Here is a 17,900-nt window from a genome sequence, read left to right on the forward strand (position 1 = left end):
CCTTGGGGAAGAGAGCTCTGCTACAGCTTAGCTCTCAAGGGAGGTTAGCAAGGAAATTTGGCATATATTTTACCAGAGCAACGTTTCAGATTTTTGGTTTGCAGCCCTGCTCTAAATCACATTTCCATGTGGGCGGGTTGATCTGGATGGCTCCAGCGCTGCAGACGAAAACCTGTCCGCACTGGCCAGGGCGATTTGGCTGATAGCGAGTCAAAGTCGTCATCCCTTGGGTGTTTGTGAGGGACCGTGACCAGGTCTTGCCTCGGGGGAACCCACGACCTCAGTTCTCTCCTGCTCTGCCCCTTGAGCTGTCTTTTCCATCGGGGTAAGGTGGGAGTAAGATAATATCCCTAGGATTTGGTAACTGGCTGTATCAGGGCCAGCTTTAGTCACAGCAGTTGCTTTCAGGCAGCAAATTGCTGAGGACAGCAAATCAGCCTAGCAATAAGCATCCTACAAACCTGTTGCCTCTTCTCCCAGCTTTGCCCTGCGCCCGCCTTGTCTCCAGCGATGCAGCCGCTGCCCGGGCAGGAGGCAGAGCGTGGTGAGGGCAGCAGCAGAAGGCTGCCTGGGCTCCCTCCTCCCCATGGCCAGGGCCTCTGTGAAGAAGTGACAGCATGTGAGGGGGGCAGTGACACCAAGCAAACTTTCAGACACTGGAAGTTATTTTTCCCTCATTCTTGAGCAGCAAATATCACATCACCTGTGTGGCGGAGGAGCTCTTCTCAGCACGTGGGAGAACAGCATTGGGGAGTGAAGAATCATCACGAAACTGTGCCAGCTGTTGATGTTTCATGGGCACGTTGACCGCAGGCTCAGATGAGAGGGCTGAGGCAGCCCTGGAGCAGGGCCCCTTCACCTCCCCCAGGCATGATGGCTATGGGGGTGCAAGATGTTGTCAGGTGGGCAAGATGGAAAGCAGTGAACCAAGGTCACTGCTGCTCCATACTGAAACCAGTGGCTTTGTCCCTAACACGGCTTCTCATTTGCACAGAATTTAAGGGGGTGACGGTAAAGAGGAGGGAGAGAGAGGTATTCCTGGTTCTCCAGAAAGGGCTTTTGACTCCTTTTTGCTCTGGCGGTGTAGGTTTGCTTTTCGATCTGCAGGACTGCCTGTTCTATTGTTGTAAGGGCAGCACAGGGATGCTTAGGCAAGCTCCTACCTATAGCTCACCACAAGGAGAAGGGGCAGTGTTTGCTCTGCCAGTGCACTAATTTAAAATACCTGGCTGCAGTGCTAATGCACAAAACCTGTTGCCTCCTTCGGGAGGCTTTGGGAGCTGAAAAGTCATAGGCGATGAGTCACTTGCACTGTAGTAGAGAAGCCATTCATTGCCTACTTACGTTGCAGGCAGGTATCTGGCTGCCTGTGCTGTGTGCTTTCAGTTCAGGTTGGAAGAGAGATAGCAAAGCCTGCTGTGTTTGGGAACAGTGACCCCATGGAGGTGAGCTCCTTGGAGTGAGAGATGAAATGCTAAGGGAGAAAGAGAACAAGCTGGTGGAGGGGATGAACCAGGGAGCAAGTCTTGTAATTTAACGTTCAGTAACCTTGGTAGAAGGTGAGACTCCTGGGCTTTCGTTCCTGCTGTAATGAATATTTTAGGGTTTATATAATGATATTTAAATGTAAAATGCAAACCTGGGAGTAAGGGCATGGCATCCTGGCCTTCTCCCTCCTAGATATGTCCCAAATCACTTGGCTATTACATAAAGGTGACTAAAGCCCACAGCAAGATGCAAGCAGAATTGCTGCTATCTTCCAATATCAGCTGCTATCTTGCTGTCAGGCCAATACTGAGAGAGGTATGAATTGGCTTCAGTCACAGAAATGAAGGTGTGTACTCTGAAAACTAATGATTACATATTTCTTTCAGAGTAACAATCAAAGTGCTTATCATAGCTAACTGGATGAAAGAAATGTTTTAAGATAAATGACAGCAGCTGACAGACTGCTTTTTTTTTTTTTTTTTTGTACAGTTGCCCAGGACTGTTTAGAATGAATGCAGACACACCCAAAGAGTCTCACATTGTTAGATCAGGCCAGGAAGTAGATTTTCTTTCCTCAAAATGATTCTTTGGAAAAATGTGAAGTACAACCAGGCGCTGAAAGTCTTGTGGGATGGGATGCTAAAAGTGTATTTGGCAAATGTGGGGTTTTTTGTTTTTCTTTTTACTGCTGAAACACCCATTTTTTTGTTCGTTGCCATTGAAAAAAATTGATAATGGAAATGCCCATTTGCCCATTTTTCTATGTCACTTAAGAAAACAAAGATAAACTGCTGCTCCATCAGGAATCATGAGGCTTGGCGTCAACCTTTTAATCACTTGCCTTGCTCTGGCACATGCTCAAAGCGTGGGGAGGTCTGAATTAACCAGCAAAACATCACAAAACTGGGACTCGAGCTTGATTTTGGTAGGTAGGATGAGAAAGCAGAAAAGCAATGTGTTCATTCCTGCGTGCGCTTCAGACAGAGCCTACAGAAGCTTGGAAGGTCCCAGCAGCAGCTGCAGGTCTGGTTGGTCACAGAGCAGCCTACAGCAGCTTGCTGATGAGTATCTGGGGCCTTGCCTGTGTCATCCGTGCTTAATGAGCCCAGTCCTCTTGGAACCGAAGGGCTCTCTGCCCCCATAATTTGTGCATGCCCATGTCGGGACCAAGACATTTTACCACCGCAGTACAGAAGAATAGTCTTATGGACTGCTTTCTGCCTGCCCTTAGCGGATGAATGATGCAATAGCTGAACTCCACGAAACACAGTGTCTGAGAATTAAATCAGGAACAAATGAAGCTTTGCATTATTCTAGCTGTTCGCTCTCATGGATCCTGAAGTGTGCACCAAGTTGCACTGCCGCTCCAGCTGTGTCTGGAGGGGACATGCAGGAGGACTTCGCAGCTCTCTAGCAGGGGTTTGAAGCCAGAGCTGACCTGCAGCACTAGCCCTCTCCCCTGCACTGGTTTTGCCCGGCCTGGAAGCGAGCTGGCAGCTGGCAGGGGTGTTGGAGAAGGTGGGAGCACTGTGGATATCTAGTCAGGTAGCTGCCTCGCCTCTGGCCTTTCGTCTTCGGGAAACATCTTTGCTCTGCACATACTCCAAAGCTTGAAGCTGCTGCATGTTTCTCAGCAAAATGTTTCCCTAATGTCATTTCCCAAGCTGGTAGTGTAATGTTTTCCCTTGCAGATAGATCATAACCTCAGGCGGAGCCCAACTTCAGACATGGGGACGTTTATGAAAAAATTGGCATGCTCTTCTGTCAAGCAACAGTTAAAAGAAAATCTGCAAAGGGATTAGCTGCCATACACTCTGGGGCTTGCTGACAGATGTCCTGAAAATCTGGAAATGTGTCGATCTATCTTTACACAGGGGTTTTTTTAGTTCTCCCTCCTTCCCCCTCTCCTCATCCCTCTGCCCAGGGTACACAAATGGGAATTCCTTCACATCCACGGGGCTGCCTAGGAACTGCCTTGGTGCCATCTGCAGACTGGCATACTGGTCCTGGGGTGCAATCTAGCCTGAGCTAGACCCAAAATCTCAGTCTAGTTACAGATGCCAGCTTCCCTGAAATGGCAGCACTGCTGCTTTGTGCCAGGGCAGTTAGGATTTTCTCTCTGTTCCAACTGCAACCTCTCAGCTCATTTTAAAGGAGCTTAAATGTTGGCCATTAAATATAAATATCTTCTTTTTCCTCTGGGTGAAACTGATGTTTGAAACTTCATAGTGTAAATAAGGTCTGGAGAAAATGTTTTAGGCAATGTTTCAGTCAAACTAAATGGCTCTGGCCATTCCTCCCCACTTTAGCCCGGAGCTCTAGGTGTGTCTCCTCTAGCTTTCACAATGTGGCAGCAGGGCTTTGACCTGATTGTGACCTTCCCCCAAGCACATCTTCAGGCTTGGAGTAGCCAGAAGACCCTGAGTTCTGTGGATTGTGTTGCGTGATCTTGGGAAAATCACATAGGACAATTTTTTTTTAAAGTGCTTTCTGTTTCTGGATGGTTTGATTCTGATTGCTTGATTTGAAACGCTCAGGTGGCCTCTGAGAGGAGGGGGATGCAGATGCACGCACATGCCTCTCTGACAGATACAGCCTTTTAAAACTGTTCTCCAGCTCTGGCCAGTCACTGCCCTCGGGGACGAAGTCACTCCTGCAACTGCAGTTAAATCTCCCCCTCCTCTTTTCCCCCCCCATATGTCTTTTCCTCCCGTACAGGAAGGCAATCACTCCTCCTGACTTGCGGAGGAGTCAGGAGTCCCCTGCCTTGCTTGGTTGAGCCCAGTCCCCTTTTTGCTATACTCTGTTACTATTAGCCACGCAGGTTACCGCCTGCTCCAAAATCTAAAGGTTGCAAATCTGTCTTGGGCCTTGTTCTCTCCCCTGCCTGCTGATCAGAGCAGCAGGGTAAATACCCACTGGGTCCAGTACTTGAGGGTGTGCAGTGTTTTGTCCTGAAGAAGGACCGGCATTCTTATTTCATAATGTACGTATGTTGCATTTCTGCCAAACCTCTTTTCTCTGAGGGCCAGACAATTGTCTAACCTCACTCTTCATCTGTGGGTCACAGGAAGCCTGTGCGCATCGGGCAAGCAGCGTATTCAGAGTCTGGATGTTGACGTCACTTTGCTTCCCTAGGGCAAAGGATGCAGCTCTCGGTCTCAGCTGTTGTATTACAGCAGCCTCTGGCAGCCCAGAGGTTTGGGAGACGTCTACTTCGATGGCCCTTGGCCACGCAGCAGCCGCCCAGTCTCACCTCTCGCCCGGGCTGCAGGCGCCCGTTGGTTGCGCTTGTCCTGCTGGAAAAGGCCGGGCTGGCAGGAAGCGCCCGTGACCCGGTATGAGCGCGGAGCAGCTCAGCGGACGGCAGCACGTGGGATCGCTTCCCCTTTGCGCAGAGAGCGAGCTCCCGCTGTCCGGCCTCTACCCCTGCCTGCCGAGGCGAGCAATGGGGAAGCAAGCCTGAGCAGACTGCTGGCAGTGACCGAGCAACAAGAAAGACGGCGGCGGTGTGGGTTGCGACCTAATGTGTATATCATCAGCATTGCTTGAGTCACGCCCGTCTGCCTCCAGCTATTACAGCGATCCCGCTGCCAAAGAGCAACCGCGTGGCCCGACCAAAATGATCCGGCTGCTGCTGAGGATGGCGCTCCTGAATGACTCAGTTGTGCTGGGAGTACAAGGCAGCCCAGATCTGTCTTCCTGGAGAGCTGCTCCGCAGTAACCTTGTGCTTGAAACGGTTTTGTCTTTGAGGTGACTGTGGCATTCGTTCCCGCTCAGCCACGTGAATAAACCATGCGGACGGACAGCCGTCCAGAGGGAGTCAGAGCCCTACCGCAGGAGCTTGAAATGCTGGAGCCAAGCCTGAGGGAGGGCTGGCTGCTTTTTGAGACAGCCGCCCTGCCCAAGCCTCAGTTTCCCCACTGATGCAGAAGCAAGGCCAATGTTTTCCTCAAAAGACCAGAGAGTGTTTGTGAAGTCCTCTGAAGAAGGGCGCTCTCGTGAACGCCAAGCTATTTTTATTATTGGGGTCAGGGAGGAGAACACGCACAAAGGTGATGAAGCTTTTGAAACGCAGGTTCCCATTAATAGTCTTTAGCACACACAGTTCTTATTATAATCTAATTTGACTGGAATTGGATTAATCTTATAATGCTATAATGTCATTTCCATGGTCTTTTTATATTTTTATTGTTACTATGCATTAATGCAATACCCCGCAAGAGCTCTGAGAAGAGGATGTGAATGTTTAGTGAATATCTGATAACATTTTTGCAGGGCATTTTTATGCTCCTGTTAGGCTCATACGCTGTAAAGTCACACTGTGCCTGGAAATAGCAAGAATGCACCCAAATTCATCTTGCATTATCTTGCGACAGGCCCTGCTGGCAAAAGCAATGTATTCAGAGCCAAGAAACCAGGGGTCTGCTCCTGGCTTGTCCCTGACCTGTGCGAGGAACTCACCTGAATCATGCCACTGTTTTCCTCCCCATCTCTTCAGCTGGAGATGGAAATAATTTGTCCATATAGGAATGTAGTGGGCCCGTGGTCTATACCCCTTGCCATCTAGACCAGCTTTCTTGTATCACCAAACTTTAATGCTTCCTTTTTATTGAGTTTATCCTGAAAAAAATGCTTCTTCCTGCTTGTGCCCTGTATTTCTTAATTTGCCTTTTTTTTCTTTTGCTATTATTTATTTCTCTAGTTACACATCTTTTGAAGCATTAGAGTAAATTATCTTTATCCTGCATCCATTTAAAGATGCTGGAAGTTTACTTCAAAGTAGCCCCACAATGCTTGCTCTAAATATTCATGGACTTGTTCGTGAGGACTTATGATAGGAGACTGCATGGGAAAAATATTGAGCAAGCTGAGCAATATTACACTGGATGACATTTCAGCCCTCAAATCACCTAAGAGAAAAGGCAAATAGACTGGTATTTTCTATCAACTCTTATCATCACCTCTGTTCCTTTTCCAAGTCTCACTTGAAGGCAGTCTTGATGTAATTAAAGCTTAAGGGCCAAAGCGTGAGTTTCATTTTCAGTGCAAATACAATGCTAACCCTTTCACTCCCACGTCTCTGATTATTCTGTTCTTTGGCTCCTCTGTTCAGAGAGCACGACAAAGCTGCAAATTAAACCTCCCACTCTGAAAATGGCAGTTTAACATTATTAGCCTGCAGAAACAGAATTTGCTGGGTCACTAGGAGCTGGCTACCAATGCATCTGCCATGACGGCCACGTTGGGAAGTGAGTCCATATGGTAATACAGACAGCTTCTGACTTCTGCTGGGTACAGCTTCTAAGGACTTGGCATCTTTTATTAGATGGCTTGGGATTGTGCTTGTTTCTGCCTTTCTGTGGCACAGAAGGGCTGGGTTCCTGCATTTGTATCACCAGGACTTCATTAGGGACTGTGTGGAGGCAGAGGGGTCTCCTGCAAAGGGTCCTTGCAGGATCGGAGCACAGGAAGGGTACCTCACTCTGCTGTTGCTGTTGCTCCTGGCCACTTTTCTTATGTTTGTGAGCAAACAAGCAACTGGGGGTTTTGTCTGCGAGGACATTTGAACATCTGCGCCCTTGAGAAGGCCTTTCTCATTCATCTTTTATTTACAAACAGCATAAAACCCAGTCCCCAGTGTTGCCGTATTTATGCATTTCAGTGTTTCCTGGATGTACTTTTGATGCATTTCTGCCGTTGACACATGTAGTGTTGATTGCCTGGGCAGCATCCCAAGCGCAGCAGTGCCAACAACATCTGGCAACCTGGCATTAATACTGGCCTTGGATTCGGGTCTCGGTAACAGCGCATCGCAGCGGGACGGTCACGAGTTTCTCGAAACTTGGAAAGCCCGGCTGTTATTTTTGGTTTGCATGGAAATAAAAGGGAGCATTTATGCCCTTGCCCAAGAAGCCGCCTTTCCGAGGAGCGCCCGAGGACTCCCTTTTTCCCTCAAAACAAAGGAACCCGCTTTATCCCTGCGCTCTTCTACGACCCCGGCCTCGCCCCCGGCCTCGCAGCCCCACCCCGCGACCTTCCAAAAGCCACGCTCCGCGCCACCCTCCCCGACCCCGGTCCCAGCAGAGCCCGCACGCCGGGGCATCCCCGGCCCCCGCCCGGCTCCGCGGCCGCGCAGCGCGCCCTGCCCGCCGGCCGGGGGCTGCCCGCCTCCCTCGCCCGCCGCCGGGGGGAGCGGGCGGCGGCGGCGGGGCGGGCTGGGGGAGGAGTTTGGCGGCGCGGAGGAAGCGCCGGGCACCCCGCGGCGGCGGCGGCGGCAGCGCCGAGCGGCCGGGCGTGCGGGCGGGCAGGTGAGGGCGGCGGGCCGGGGCCAAGCCGGGGGGCGCGGCGCCCCGCTTATTTTTATAACTTTTCGGGGTGGGGTCTTTTTGTTGTCGCTTCGCGCCGCCATCCCCACCCCCTCCCGCCTTCCCCGTATTTTTTTTTTTTTCCGCGCCTCGGACGAGGCGATTTCTCCCTTTCCTCCTGCCTCTCCCCCAGGAGCCGGCGGCGCGGAGCGGAGCGGCGGGGAGCGGAGCGGCGGGGAGGGGAGGGAGGCGCGGCGGCCGCCCCGCTGCGGGGGCGATGCCCCCGCCTGCCTTGGCGCCTCCCCGTGCCGGCCCCGCCGCCTTCCCTTTGTGCCGCCGGGCCCGGCGCGACGCCTGCCCCGGGAGCCGGCGCCCCGCGGCGCTCCGCGGCGGGAGGTAAGGGCGGCCGCCGCCCCGCGCCCCGGCAGCCATGCGGACCCTGCGGCCGCAGCTGGCCTCCCTGCTCCTCCTCGGTAAGTGCTGGTCGCCGGCGCGGGTCCCCCGGGCGGGGCGGGGCGGGACGGGACCGGACCCCCGGCGGGTGCCCTCCCTCGCAGGGCTTCCGGGAGGGCCACCCCTTCCGAAAATACCCATGCCTTCCCCCGGGAGTTGTCACTGCCCGCCCTGTTCCTGCGGCCGGAGGGGGGGGAAAATAAATACATATTTGTATATAGATATATATATAAAAAATAAATCAGGGTTTCATCTCCACCTGCCATATCCCGGTGACCGTCCTCGGCGAGCCCCGGGGCGCGGCGCGGGGTCCGGCCGGAGCGGGCTGCCGGGGCGTGGGAGCGGCGGGGACGGGCAGCTTCTCCGCGCCGGGCTCCGGCGTCAACTTGGGAAGGCGAGCGGCCGGCCAGGGGCTGCTCCGTGCTGGGGTCAGGGGACGTCTCGGAGCGGAATCGTAAGGGTAGGGAGTTACGGGTCGGTGTTGAGCTTGCACAATGAAGGCAGAGCAAATGCCTGGGGTAAGGTAGGCTGCAGAAACGAAGTCCTGTTCTCGCTCTCGACGAGTGCGTTGAAATGTGGAGGGAAGACAGTCCCTGCTGTCGTAAAATGCTATTTGATTGCTTTGTGCCGTCTCTCCAAACTCCTCCTGTAGTCCCTTCTCTTTCTGCCTGCGTTTTGTACCCTGTGAACCGTTAAACGTGTTTTTGTCCCATCCCACAAGTGCCTGCCCAGGGTATGACTGTACGCAGTTCTGTAAAGTCCTTTGGGACCCCACTGGTGGGTGAGAGATGCTGTAGCAATGCAGGATCCCTTCCTACAAATTCGGGAAAAGCAGAATACAAGACAATTAAAATGCCTCTTACGTTTTTTGCGGCAGCCCGTGTGCCTGGCTTAGTACTATGAGTCGGTGGGGACGTTTGTGGAAAATACAGTACGGCACCCTCATGCTGTTTTATGCCTGTGCATGCACAGAGCAGAGCAACCTCGGAGTTGTTTTGATTTGCCTTTTCACTGGTAAGGTTTTCTGCCGCATTAATGCTATTGAAGGAAGAAGCAGCAAGGCTGGCAATTTTACTGGCTTGAGAATTGTCACATACCTGCTATACCAATCTGGAAACAACACCTTTACTTGAATTGCCATTGTGCTTCCATGTCTCCACTTTGTGTGTATGTGTGTGTGTGTGTGGTTTTTCATGCTCTCTGTCTGTCTTTAGGAAGGAGAGATGACTCTTTGAAATGGTTTTGGAGAAGGTTCAAACTTCCCCTTAACGAGTAGCTTTCTTCCTTGGATTCCCTGAAAAAAGCCATCTTAAAGCTAAGTTTATCCAGGATGACTTTGCTCCCCGAGTACAGGCAGTCTGTTGTAGCCCGCAAGATGGGTATAGGCGAACGGCAATCGCTTGCTGCCTTGTCTTCACACGCTCAATCTCTCCTGTTGAAGAACAATAACACCATTCTGGATTAAGGCTTCCTAATATGGAGCGAGCGAGCGAGCGGTTGCCTGCTCGCCGCTCCGGAGCGCGCCCGGCTGATGCGGCGGCGTAGCAGCAGAGGGCATCGTCTTGCCGAAGGCTTCCCGCGGCGGTACAGAAGTGGGACCCTCCAGGCCTGCGCTGTACACCCCGCGGCGGTGCTAACCCCGCTCCTGGCCGGCTGCCGAGGCCGCCCCGACTCTTTGCTTGGCAGAAGCTGGCTTTCTGGGTTTGACCGAAAACTGGCTTGAACGTGCCTTCATCCTCCCTGAGGGATGAGCTGCGAAGTGTCTGTCTTCTGTCACTTGGAGAATCGGTCGCTTTTCAGCGGTCCCCAAATCCTGTGGACGTATCTAGTTTGTAAAAAAAATTGTGCCGGCCTCCTTGTGTTAAATGCAAGGCTGCTTTTAAGGGGATGAAGTGTACCATGTGCATGCTGGAAGTTTGCTTTCTTTTGGTGTTTTTCACCTGGATTTCTTTAGACAGTTGATCTGCATTTGCCAGCTGCTGGTTTTAACAAAAGTGAGGATGTGTGACTGTGCCTCAAAGCCTCTAGTTGCACAGAAGTGCTTTAGGTTGCTGTTTGTAAAGCTGAGGCATCATTTGACTTGGTGGGAAAGGGGCTGGAGTAAAAAGCCTTATTTCGTAACGTAAATCTGTGACTGGCTAGAAGAGGACTGTTGGTTTCCAAACAAGTAATGTTAATGCTAGAATATATGGATAAGGTACTATGGGTTGAGTATGCAGAAAAAGAAATACAACTCAATTTTTCCTTATCCTTTTGCAAACTCATTGGAATTGCTGAAGGAGGAATTGTGGTTATGGAAGGAGCCGGTGGATGATTTAATATAATACATCAAGCATTAACTAGCTACCAGAATCCAAGTAACTGCAAAAACCAGGGTTTGAAAACCCACATCTGGCACGTGGGTGTAACATTTGTAGATATCTGCTGGTTTTTCCCCTCTTGCTGCAGTGTTTGTTGCAGGGTTCTTTAAACAAGTGGCACTTCATCACAGCAAGTACAAAACGGGAAAATAGAGCAAGTGCTGTAAATAATCCTCATGCAGCGATGAGACCATTAATACTTGTGCCAGCCAGTGCTAATCCTGTGTGTAGTTGCAAGATTTACCTTCTTTTTTTCAGGGATGCAAAGTCTGATACTCCTCATATTTATAGCGTATTATATAGGAAACGCAATAGGCTTCTGGGGAATGCTGAATTCATTCATGTCGGTGACTGGTTTATGAATAGTTCTGCTTTTGAGTCTCGTGCAGTCTCCAGAATACCACCTGTGAATGCAATTTACAGCTCTTTGTGTTCAAACATTGCATATGTATATATGTACATAGACTCATTACCCTCTTCCTCTCTCTATTTGTGCATAGTAATTGGTGATTTATTTGTGATTCCTAGAGGGGAGTAGAGCCTTCGTAAGGTCTAGAAACTGCAGCTCAGTTGTAAATGGCATGTTGGAGTGAAATAACGATGCAGAGGTGACTCTTGGAGAAAGAAGGGATGATCTTACAGGCCTGTCTCCTGGACGTGAAGGGGTGCTGGCTGGAAGCAGCATTGTGCAGTTGACTGCCACTCAAGTGTTGTGCTAGCGCACCCTCCCGCTCTTCTGCTGCCTGCCCCGGCGCAGGGGTTGAGGGGGTCAGTGGCTGACACAACAAGCCTAGATGCAATATAGCTGAAGGCTGCTTGGCTGGAGGAGAACAGACGGAGAAAACGGCAGAGTGGGTGTTTGCACACATGGGGTTTGGGGTTGTTTTTGTTTACCAAAGCTAGCGGCCCAGGAATGTTGCTGGCACCTCATCTGCTCCTCGATGCATTGTTAGCAACAGTGGCCAAGATCGTGCTTTCTCCATCTGTGTCTGCCCAAAGTCCTCTGCCGCGAGCTTTGTTTTGCAAGCCGATTTTTGTCACCCTCACCCCTGTGTTTGCTGCCTCTAGATCACCGTGGTGTGCGGTGCTGGACCTGGACCGATCCTGAGTGTGCTGGGGTGGGCTGTGGCTCTGCTGCTTTTGGAGAATGTTGGGCAGGGGCTCTGCAGATGGCCCTGGCTGTTGCCTCATTTCTGCACACGGTTCAGCCGGCTCTCTGGGTTTGCCGAGTGTGGTGGGAGGCTGCTGCGGCCATGGGTGCTGGGCTGGCAGGCTCTGCTCTTGCGCATCCCCAAATGTAATTCTTCACGGGGAGACTCCCTCCCTGCAGTCTTGGCTAGACTGCCTGACATCCTGAGGCTCCTGCAAATCCTGTTTATTTACACAGGAGGTTTTGGTTTATGCGAATTGTCGTCTTTTAGTTGACCTTCTGTCAAGTTAGATGTCTTTATTAAAGCAGTTTTTATTGTAAATCGAATGTGTACTTGGAACACTTTTACCAGACCCATTATATAAAGTGAAAGGCAGAATAAACAGCGCTGCAGACCACAGGTTGGGGGGCAGGAGAGAGAAGGTAATAGGGAAAGCATCGCTTCTGTCTTGGGAGGCTTATTGAGTTTTTTGGACCAGAAAACTGTGGGTTTTTTTTAAATTTTCTTTTAAAGTTCTTCCTTTTGGTCTCTCTTGGCTTCTTTCTTACCCCTGCATAATCAGTCATGGATTCAACTATTGACTCAAAGGTTATACAGTCTAGTATGAAGCCAGAGGTGTTTTAGTTGGTCTAACTCAAGTGAATAAGAGTGCTATAACCTGAAAGAGTGCTCCTCACTATCTGATAGTTAGCACTCTGCAGACCCTAGACAGAAACTTAGAGCACCAGGAAAATTGCCTGAGAGGAAGGGGGAAGCTTTTCGAGCACAATTCAGTTTTCTTCTTGTTGCTAGGGTTCCTCTGCTCGTTATTTGACTTGTCTACTGGTATCAAGAACGTTTAGGCCCTCCAGCCAGTGTCTGGAAAACTGCAGTATTGTGATTTGCCTTCTGGCTTTTAAGTTGCTAAATACTCCTTAATGATAACCTGCTAAATTGGTTTTGACTCCATTTTTATATTGGCATCTCTTTCCTAGTCATATAAAATCCTCTTAAGGAATAGTTCTCTGGTTGAATGTTAGGAGACATTTAGCATCTGTTTCTTATAAGCTATGGAGAGGCTAAAATGGAGCCTTTCCTGACAAAGTGGGGTTTGATCAAATTGCAAGGCAAAGAAATCGGGCTGCAGCTGCCTTCGGTGGGTCTAGGATGTCTGCGTGCATATATGTCATTTCCAGCTCTAACCTGTTGCTCACCCTGTCTCCATCAGCATACTAAGAGCATGTTTCGAATGATGTGTGTTAGTAAGCTTTTTGTCATTAGGAGGTTTAGTTAGGAAATGGCAATGAGACAAGAGGAAATCTTGCCTTTCTAGTTGCTGCTAAAGTCACATTTCAATAAGCAATTGAACATGAGCACAAAACCAGACCATCTGAGCTAAGTGACAGGAAGCTTGTCTCAAAAAGGGAGAGGCTTTGACACTGAGGACTCGTACGGTTGCTGCACAGTACTTGCGCAAACGCTAAAAAGCAGGGCTGCTCCTGAAAGGAGTTGTTCCAAGCTGGTTCCTGCCCGGCGTGGGGAGGGTGCAGGCCAGGGTGCTCACACGAGGAACTGGTTGGAGCGACTTGCTTGGTCTGAAAACTAACTTGGCAAAACCAGTAAATACATAGAGGGATTGGGGGGCTTGTCTGATTTGAAAGTAGATCCATTTTTCACATGGTCCTGCAGATGTTTATGGGGGGCCTAAGGGAAGGGGGGGTGCTGGGGAGGCAGGTGGCTGGAAGGCATAGTGAATTCATTTGGCTGGGTTACCCCAGTTTGCTGTTCATGCAGCAGGGCCTCGGTACCATGGGTCCAGGGCCTGTGACCAGTTACTCAGCCCTGCCGAATGGTTGAGGCGAGTCCAGCGTTTGACTGCAGCCACTCTGTTAACTGTTATCGGCTCCTGACAGAGGCTGCCTGCTCTGTCCTGTGTAGTGTTTAATCTGCAGTTTCTGGCTGAAGCCACTGCCTATATCCTCTATGGTTCCTTCTTTCTGATTTTACTCTGCTGCTGGTGGTTCCTCGGTGTTTCCAGGTCCATTTCCCACTCTTTTTTGGGCGATGGTCCACAGGGAAGGAAGAGGTGGCCCATTGTTAAGTGGAGAAGTGGGGAAAAGATGAGCCAAGGGAAAGCACTAGGAAGAGAAGGAAAGTGAAGAACCCAACTGATAGGAAAGATAGATGAGAACAGGCTCTAGAGGATGGATTTTACAAAATGCTGGGCCTTCCACCACACCCATAGCTTTTAAAACATCAAAGACTCCTGAGTACAAAATAAACGGAGGTAGTGAGGATCCATCCCTATTTGTTCTCTTGTTCCTGAGCAGTGTACTTACCACCCCTCTTGGGCGACTTCTCTTTTCCTACCAAGCTGTTGATTCCATTTGGGACTCAAAAAATCACCTAGCGCTTCTCCTTGTCTCTTCTGATCTTGGCAGCCGTAAGACTTTGCCAGTCCAGAAGGGTTTAGGCTGCTGCTGAAGTGCAGGAATAAGGAGATTCCTGTGCAGTTTCTGGCAACAAAGGTGTCACCATTGGGATAGCAGAAACCATTGGGATCCAGGGTGTATGCTGCAGAGCAGCGCACAGGGCAGCTGCACAGCCGTTAGCACTGTCGAGCGTTACGCTAATGCCGGTTGTTTGGTTTGGTGTCTGGGTTTTGTTTTTCTGGCCCTTGCAAAACCGCTCATCAGGGTCTGATGTGGTTGGAGGTGATTTTGATGTACAGCTGTTGTAGCACTGTTAAGTTTTGTTTTGTTTTAACTAGTGGCACCAGTCGAATCGGTATTGTTCGCCTGGTGTTCCCTACTCCACACACAAAAGTGGATAGCTTTGCTTCCCAGCAAATGTGTTCCCCTCTGGAGTCGTCATGATTACAGGGGAATAGCAGGGAATGGGTGATGCATCTGGGTTTTCTGGGGATTTTTTTTTTTTGTTTGCTTGCTTGGTGGTTGTTCCCCACCCTGCCACTGCATCCCTGATCTCTCTGCCTGAGGCACATCATCGCTTTTATGGCTTTTGGGCTTTGTACGAAAGTTGATAAGCTTTTTGAAGGGAACTGGGTGCATGGGGTGAGGTAGATGCATTTTTCTGTGGACTCTGTAGTGCTAAATGTCTGTTCTGTGTTTGAGAGGGGCTCAGCACTGACCCAGACTGCTGTGTGAAATGGATGGTTTCTGAAGCCTTTAGAGAAATGGAGGCTTGAAGATGAGATAGTGAGCCCCCAAAAAGCAAAAAAAAAATTGTTTGCCTCTCAGGGAAAGAAGGGCTCTGATCTCTCATTACAGCACAGGTATGAAAATTTGGCTGCTTAGATAAATTGAGATTTTGACTTCTTGGATTAATCTTTCTGTCTCCATTTGGCATCATCACCAGGGACATAGGAATCTGCCCAGGTTCCTCCAAATGTCTCTGAAAGCTGGACCTTTAGTAAGAGCCACAGGAAAAGGCAGGTGCTTGTTGCCCAAAGTCTTCCAGAAGCTCTTTACTACAGAAAACCGTACTGCTGGAATCTGGCACTTATTAACTCAGGTTACCCAGTACCTAGGATCTAGCCAAAGGGCTGTGGCTGGCTGCCAGGCTGAAATTACCAGCCTGGGTGTCAGGCCTTTTCGGTTACTTCTTGGTAGCTTGAAATAGGAGCTCCTAACAAGCATGTGTGCCAGCCCTTCTTCTAGTCATGTTTCTTCTTACAGCTTTGTAAAGTGTTCAAGGTAATTATAGTACTTACTAATATTTATTCCCTTCTAAGCAATTATCTGAATGTGTTTATCTCCGGTGTGCTTTCAAAGTACTCTGCCCCCTCTCACCATATCATTTCATCTCCCTGGCTCAGTGCTTTCTGCTCCCTCCCTTCTCATGCAATCCTTGGTTCTCAGCTTCTTCCACCTCCTGAATATGCTGTCAAGCTTTGCTTTCCTCTCCTGGAGGTTCCCGTACCCCGTCTTCCTACTCTGCTGTCTAATCCTATTACAGAGGAGGGATGTTTGCTCTGTCTTGCAGGGGATGATTGCTTAACTGCCCTGCCAGGTGCTAAGGCACTTTGCAATGAAGGGCATGGATACCAAGAGAAACTGGGCTGGCATTGTGCCATCTCTCAGCTTTCTGCTGACTGCTTGTGGCCTCCAGACAGTATCTTGAGAGCTCCTGCTGAAGGGTTTGACCTTTATGCCTGCAGTGTTATCCGGCGCCTACAGCAGGAGTCACAGCATGCAAATTCCAGTGCTTTCTTTTGACTTGAGATATAATTGTAGGCAAGTTGCTCTGTCTTTGCTCTCAGCTCCTTGAAGTAGAGAAAGTGGCTTAAAAGGTGTCATGGGATTTTTTTGGAGGAAAAATGCAGTGTTAGGGCTGAGGCTTTGCTTGCTGTCATTAAGCAAGCAGGCTGCTTTTTTCTTATACATGTTGGGAGCGTAGTGTAGAAGAGATTGCTATGCCCTGATTGATTTCACTCTTGGTGTTGGGAAAAGAAGAAAATTGATTTTTACTTTGAGCTCTATGGTGTTACTTACCTGCACAAGCTCTCTTGCTTATCCTACATGAATGGGACCAGCCTTTTCTTGCCACCCTATTATGCTCGTGGGGCATAGCCCACGTGACTGTAACTTGGAGCTGCTGCGAGTCATTCCAGCCATCAGTGTTAGAGCAGCACAGTTAATCTATGGGTCACTGGCGTGTAAGGAGCTGTTAGGTCTAATCAGTCCCATGCCATGAGCTAGTCAGCAGTTAAATCTAATCCAGAGTGTGTAGCTGCCAAATGCTTTAAGTCTCCATGCACTTGCTCCTTTCTGCTGTAAATAAGGCAGACTTGAACAAGATCAGCTTCAGATGCCCTGCCTGCAAGCAGGGATCAGAGATCAGCCTCGGATGCCGGTACGGCAGAGGTTGTCCAGAGTCCGAAGGGCTGCAAGGTAGGTGTAAATCTACCTGCTCGTCTTCATATGTAGATGTCAAAACACCTTCCTCTTTCTCATCTCACATAGCTTTTTCTCCCACCTGCTTCCCCTTGCCTAGATGTAAGGAGAGGTGTGTTTAGAGTTGGCTTCTCATGTACTGCCATCATCATTAGAGTGTAGAGGGACCCTGTCTGCATTCATGCATGTCTTGCCTGAGATGCCTAGTTTTTTGTTCTTTTCTTTTTTGTACTGCTCTTACACCCCATCCACTCCTTGAATTTTCCACTTGTGCCTGCATGGTTCTTCTGCAGCTGCAGGTTAACCCCCTTCCACTCCATAGGGAGGGCTTTCCCATGATGTGCTTGGAAGTACACCACCTTCTGCTGCTGAAGGTGGGAGAGGTGAGGCTAAAAACTTGCTTCCACTGCAGCTTCCTCTGCCTTTGTGGGGCAAATCATAGGAGATCATCCCATTTATCTTTTAAATGGAATAACTTTGCAAAAGTAAAGGATGAAGAATGCCAGTTGCTATGCACAGGGGTCTGCCATTGGTTTGCTTTGGCTTGGGTGCTCCCAGGGAGCTTGGCAGGGGACCCTCACTACCCTGTGAGCACCATGCAAAGGAGTGGCAGCGCTTACTGCAGCGGTGTTTTGGATTTGTGCCTGGCCCTGGTGCTCGGGCTGACTTTTTTTGCAGCCTTTGCAGGGGAGAAGGTGGCAGCGAACGTGTGGTGGGAAGGAGGTTGGTTTCCTCCTGGTGGAGGGTGGGAAGCTATCTGAGACCACCCTGAGGCGCGTGGGGTGGTGTAGGGCAGGCGAGGGGTTGGTCTTGGAGAGATCTGTCGCCTCTTCCCGGAGGCCTGCCCATGCTGGGCTGGTGGCACCCTAGTTCTGGCTCTCGTCTGGATCACAGAGCTGTGTAGTTCAGTCTGTCCCCATCTTTTGCCTGGCTTGTTTTGGGGGAGGATGTAGGGATGAGAGGGGTGAGCGTGAGGGAAGATTTACTCTGTGTCAAATACCTAATAGCTGCTCTAGCAGGTCCACGGGGATACGTTACTAAAAGCATCCTAATGATCTCAATGTAATGGGTTTGAGCCTTGGAAACAGGCTTGCTGGGAAGGGCATCCCAGGGCTTTGTGCTCGGCTTCTGGAGGACGAGGGGTCGGGGCAGGCAGCAGGAGCTGGCTCTTTGGGGTGCCAGCAGGTACCCATCCCTCTGTGAGAAGGAGCCGGAGGGGAGCCATGTGCAGGGCTTTGGCATGG

The 17,900-nt window shown here is 50.2% G+C and overlaps 1 protein-coding gene across 3 annotated transcripts in view; it reads left to right on the forward strand.

The window, feature by feature from the left end:
- Nucleotides 1–7,782: 7,782 nt before the first annotated feature.
- Nucleotides 7,783–17,900, forward strand: part of IGSF3 (immunoglobulin superfamily member 3) — a 101,544-nt gene continuing 91,426 nt past the window's right edge. For 2 of the 3 annotated variants that reach the window (XM_030020230.1, XM_030020229.2), the window contains exon 1: nt 7,784–8,270. Coding sequence is in view for 2 of the 3 variants with exons in the window: in XM_030020229.2 (XP_029876089.1) it covers nt 8,228–8,270 (43 nt within the window). In the remaining variant the exon portion in view is untranslated. Of the gene's footprint in view, nt 8,271–17,900 lie in introns of all 3 variants that reach the window. The other variant, XM_030020231.1, reaches the window with a different exon arrangement.

This window comes from Aquila chrysaetos, chromosome 7, assembly GCF_900496995.4.
Source record: "Aquila chrysaetos chrysaetos chromosome 7, bAquChr1.4, whole genome shotgun sequence".
NCBI lineage: Eukaryota > Metazoa > Chordata > Aves > Accipitriformes > Accipitridae > Aquila > Aquila chrysaetos.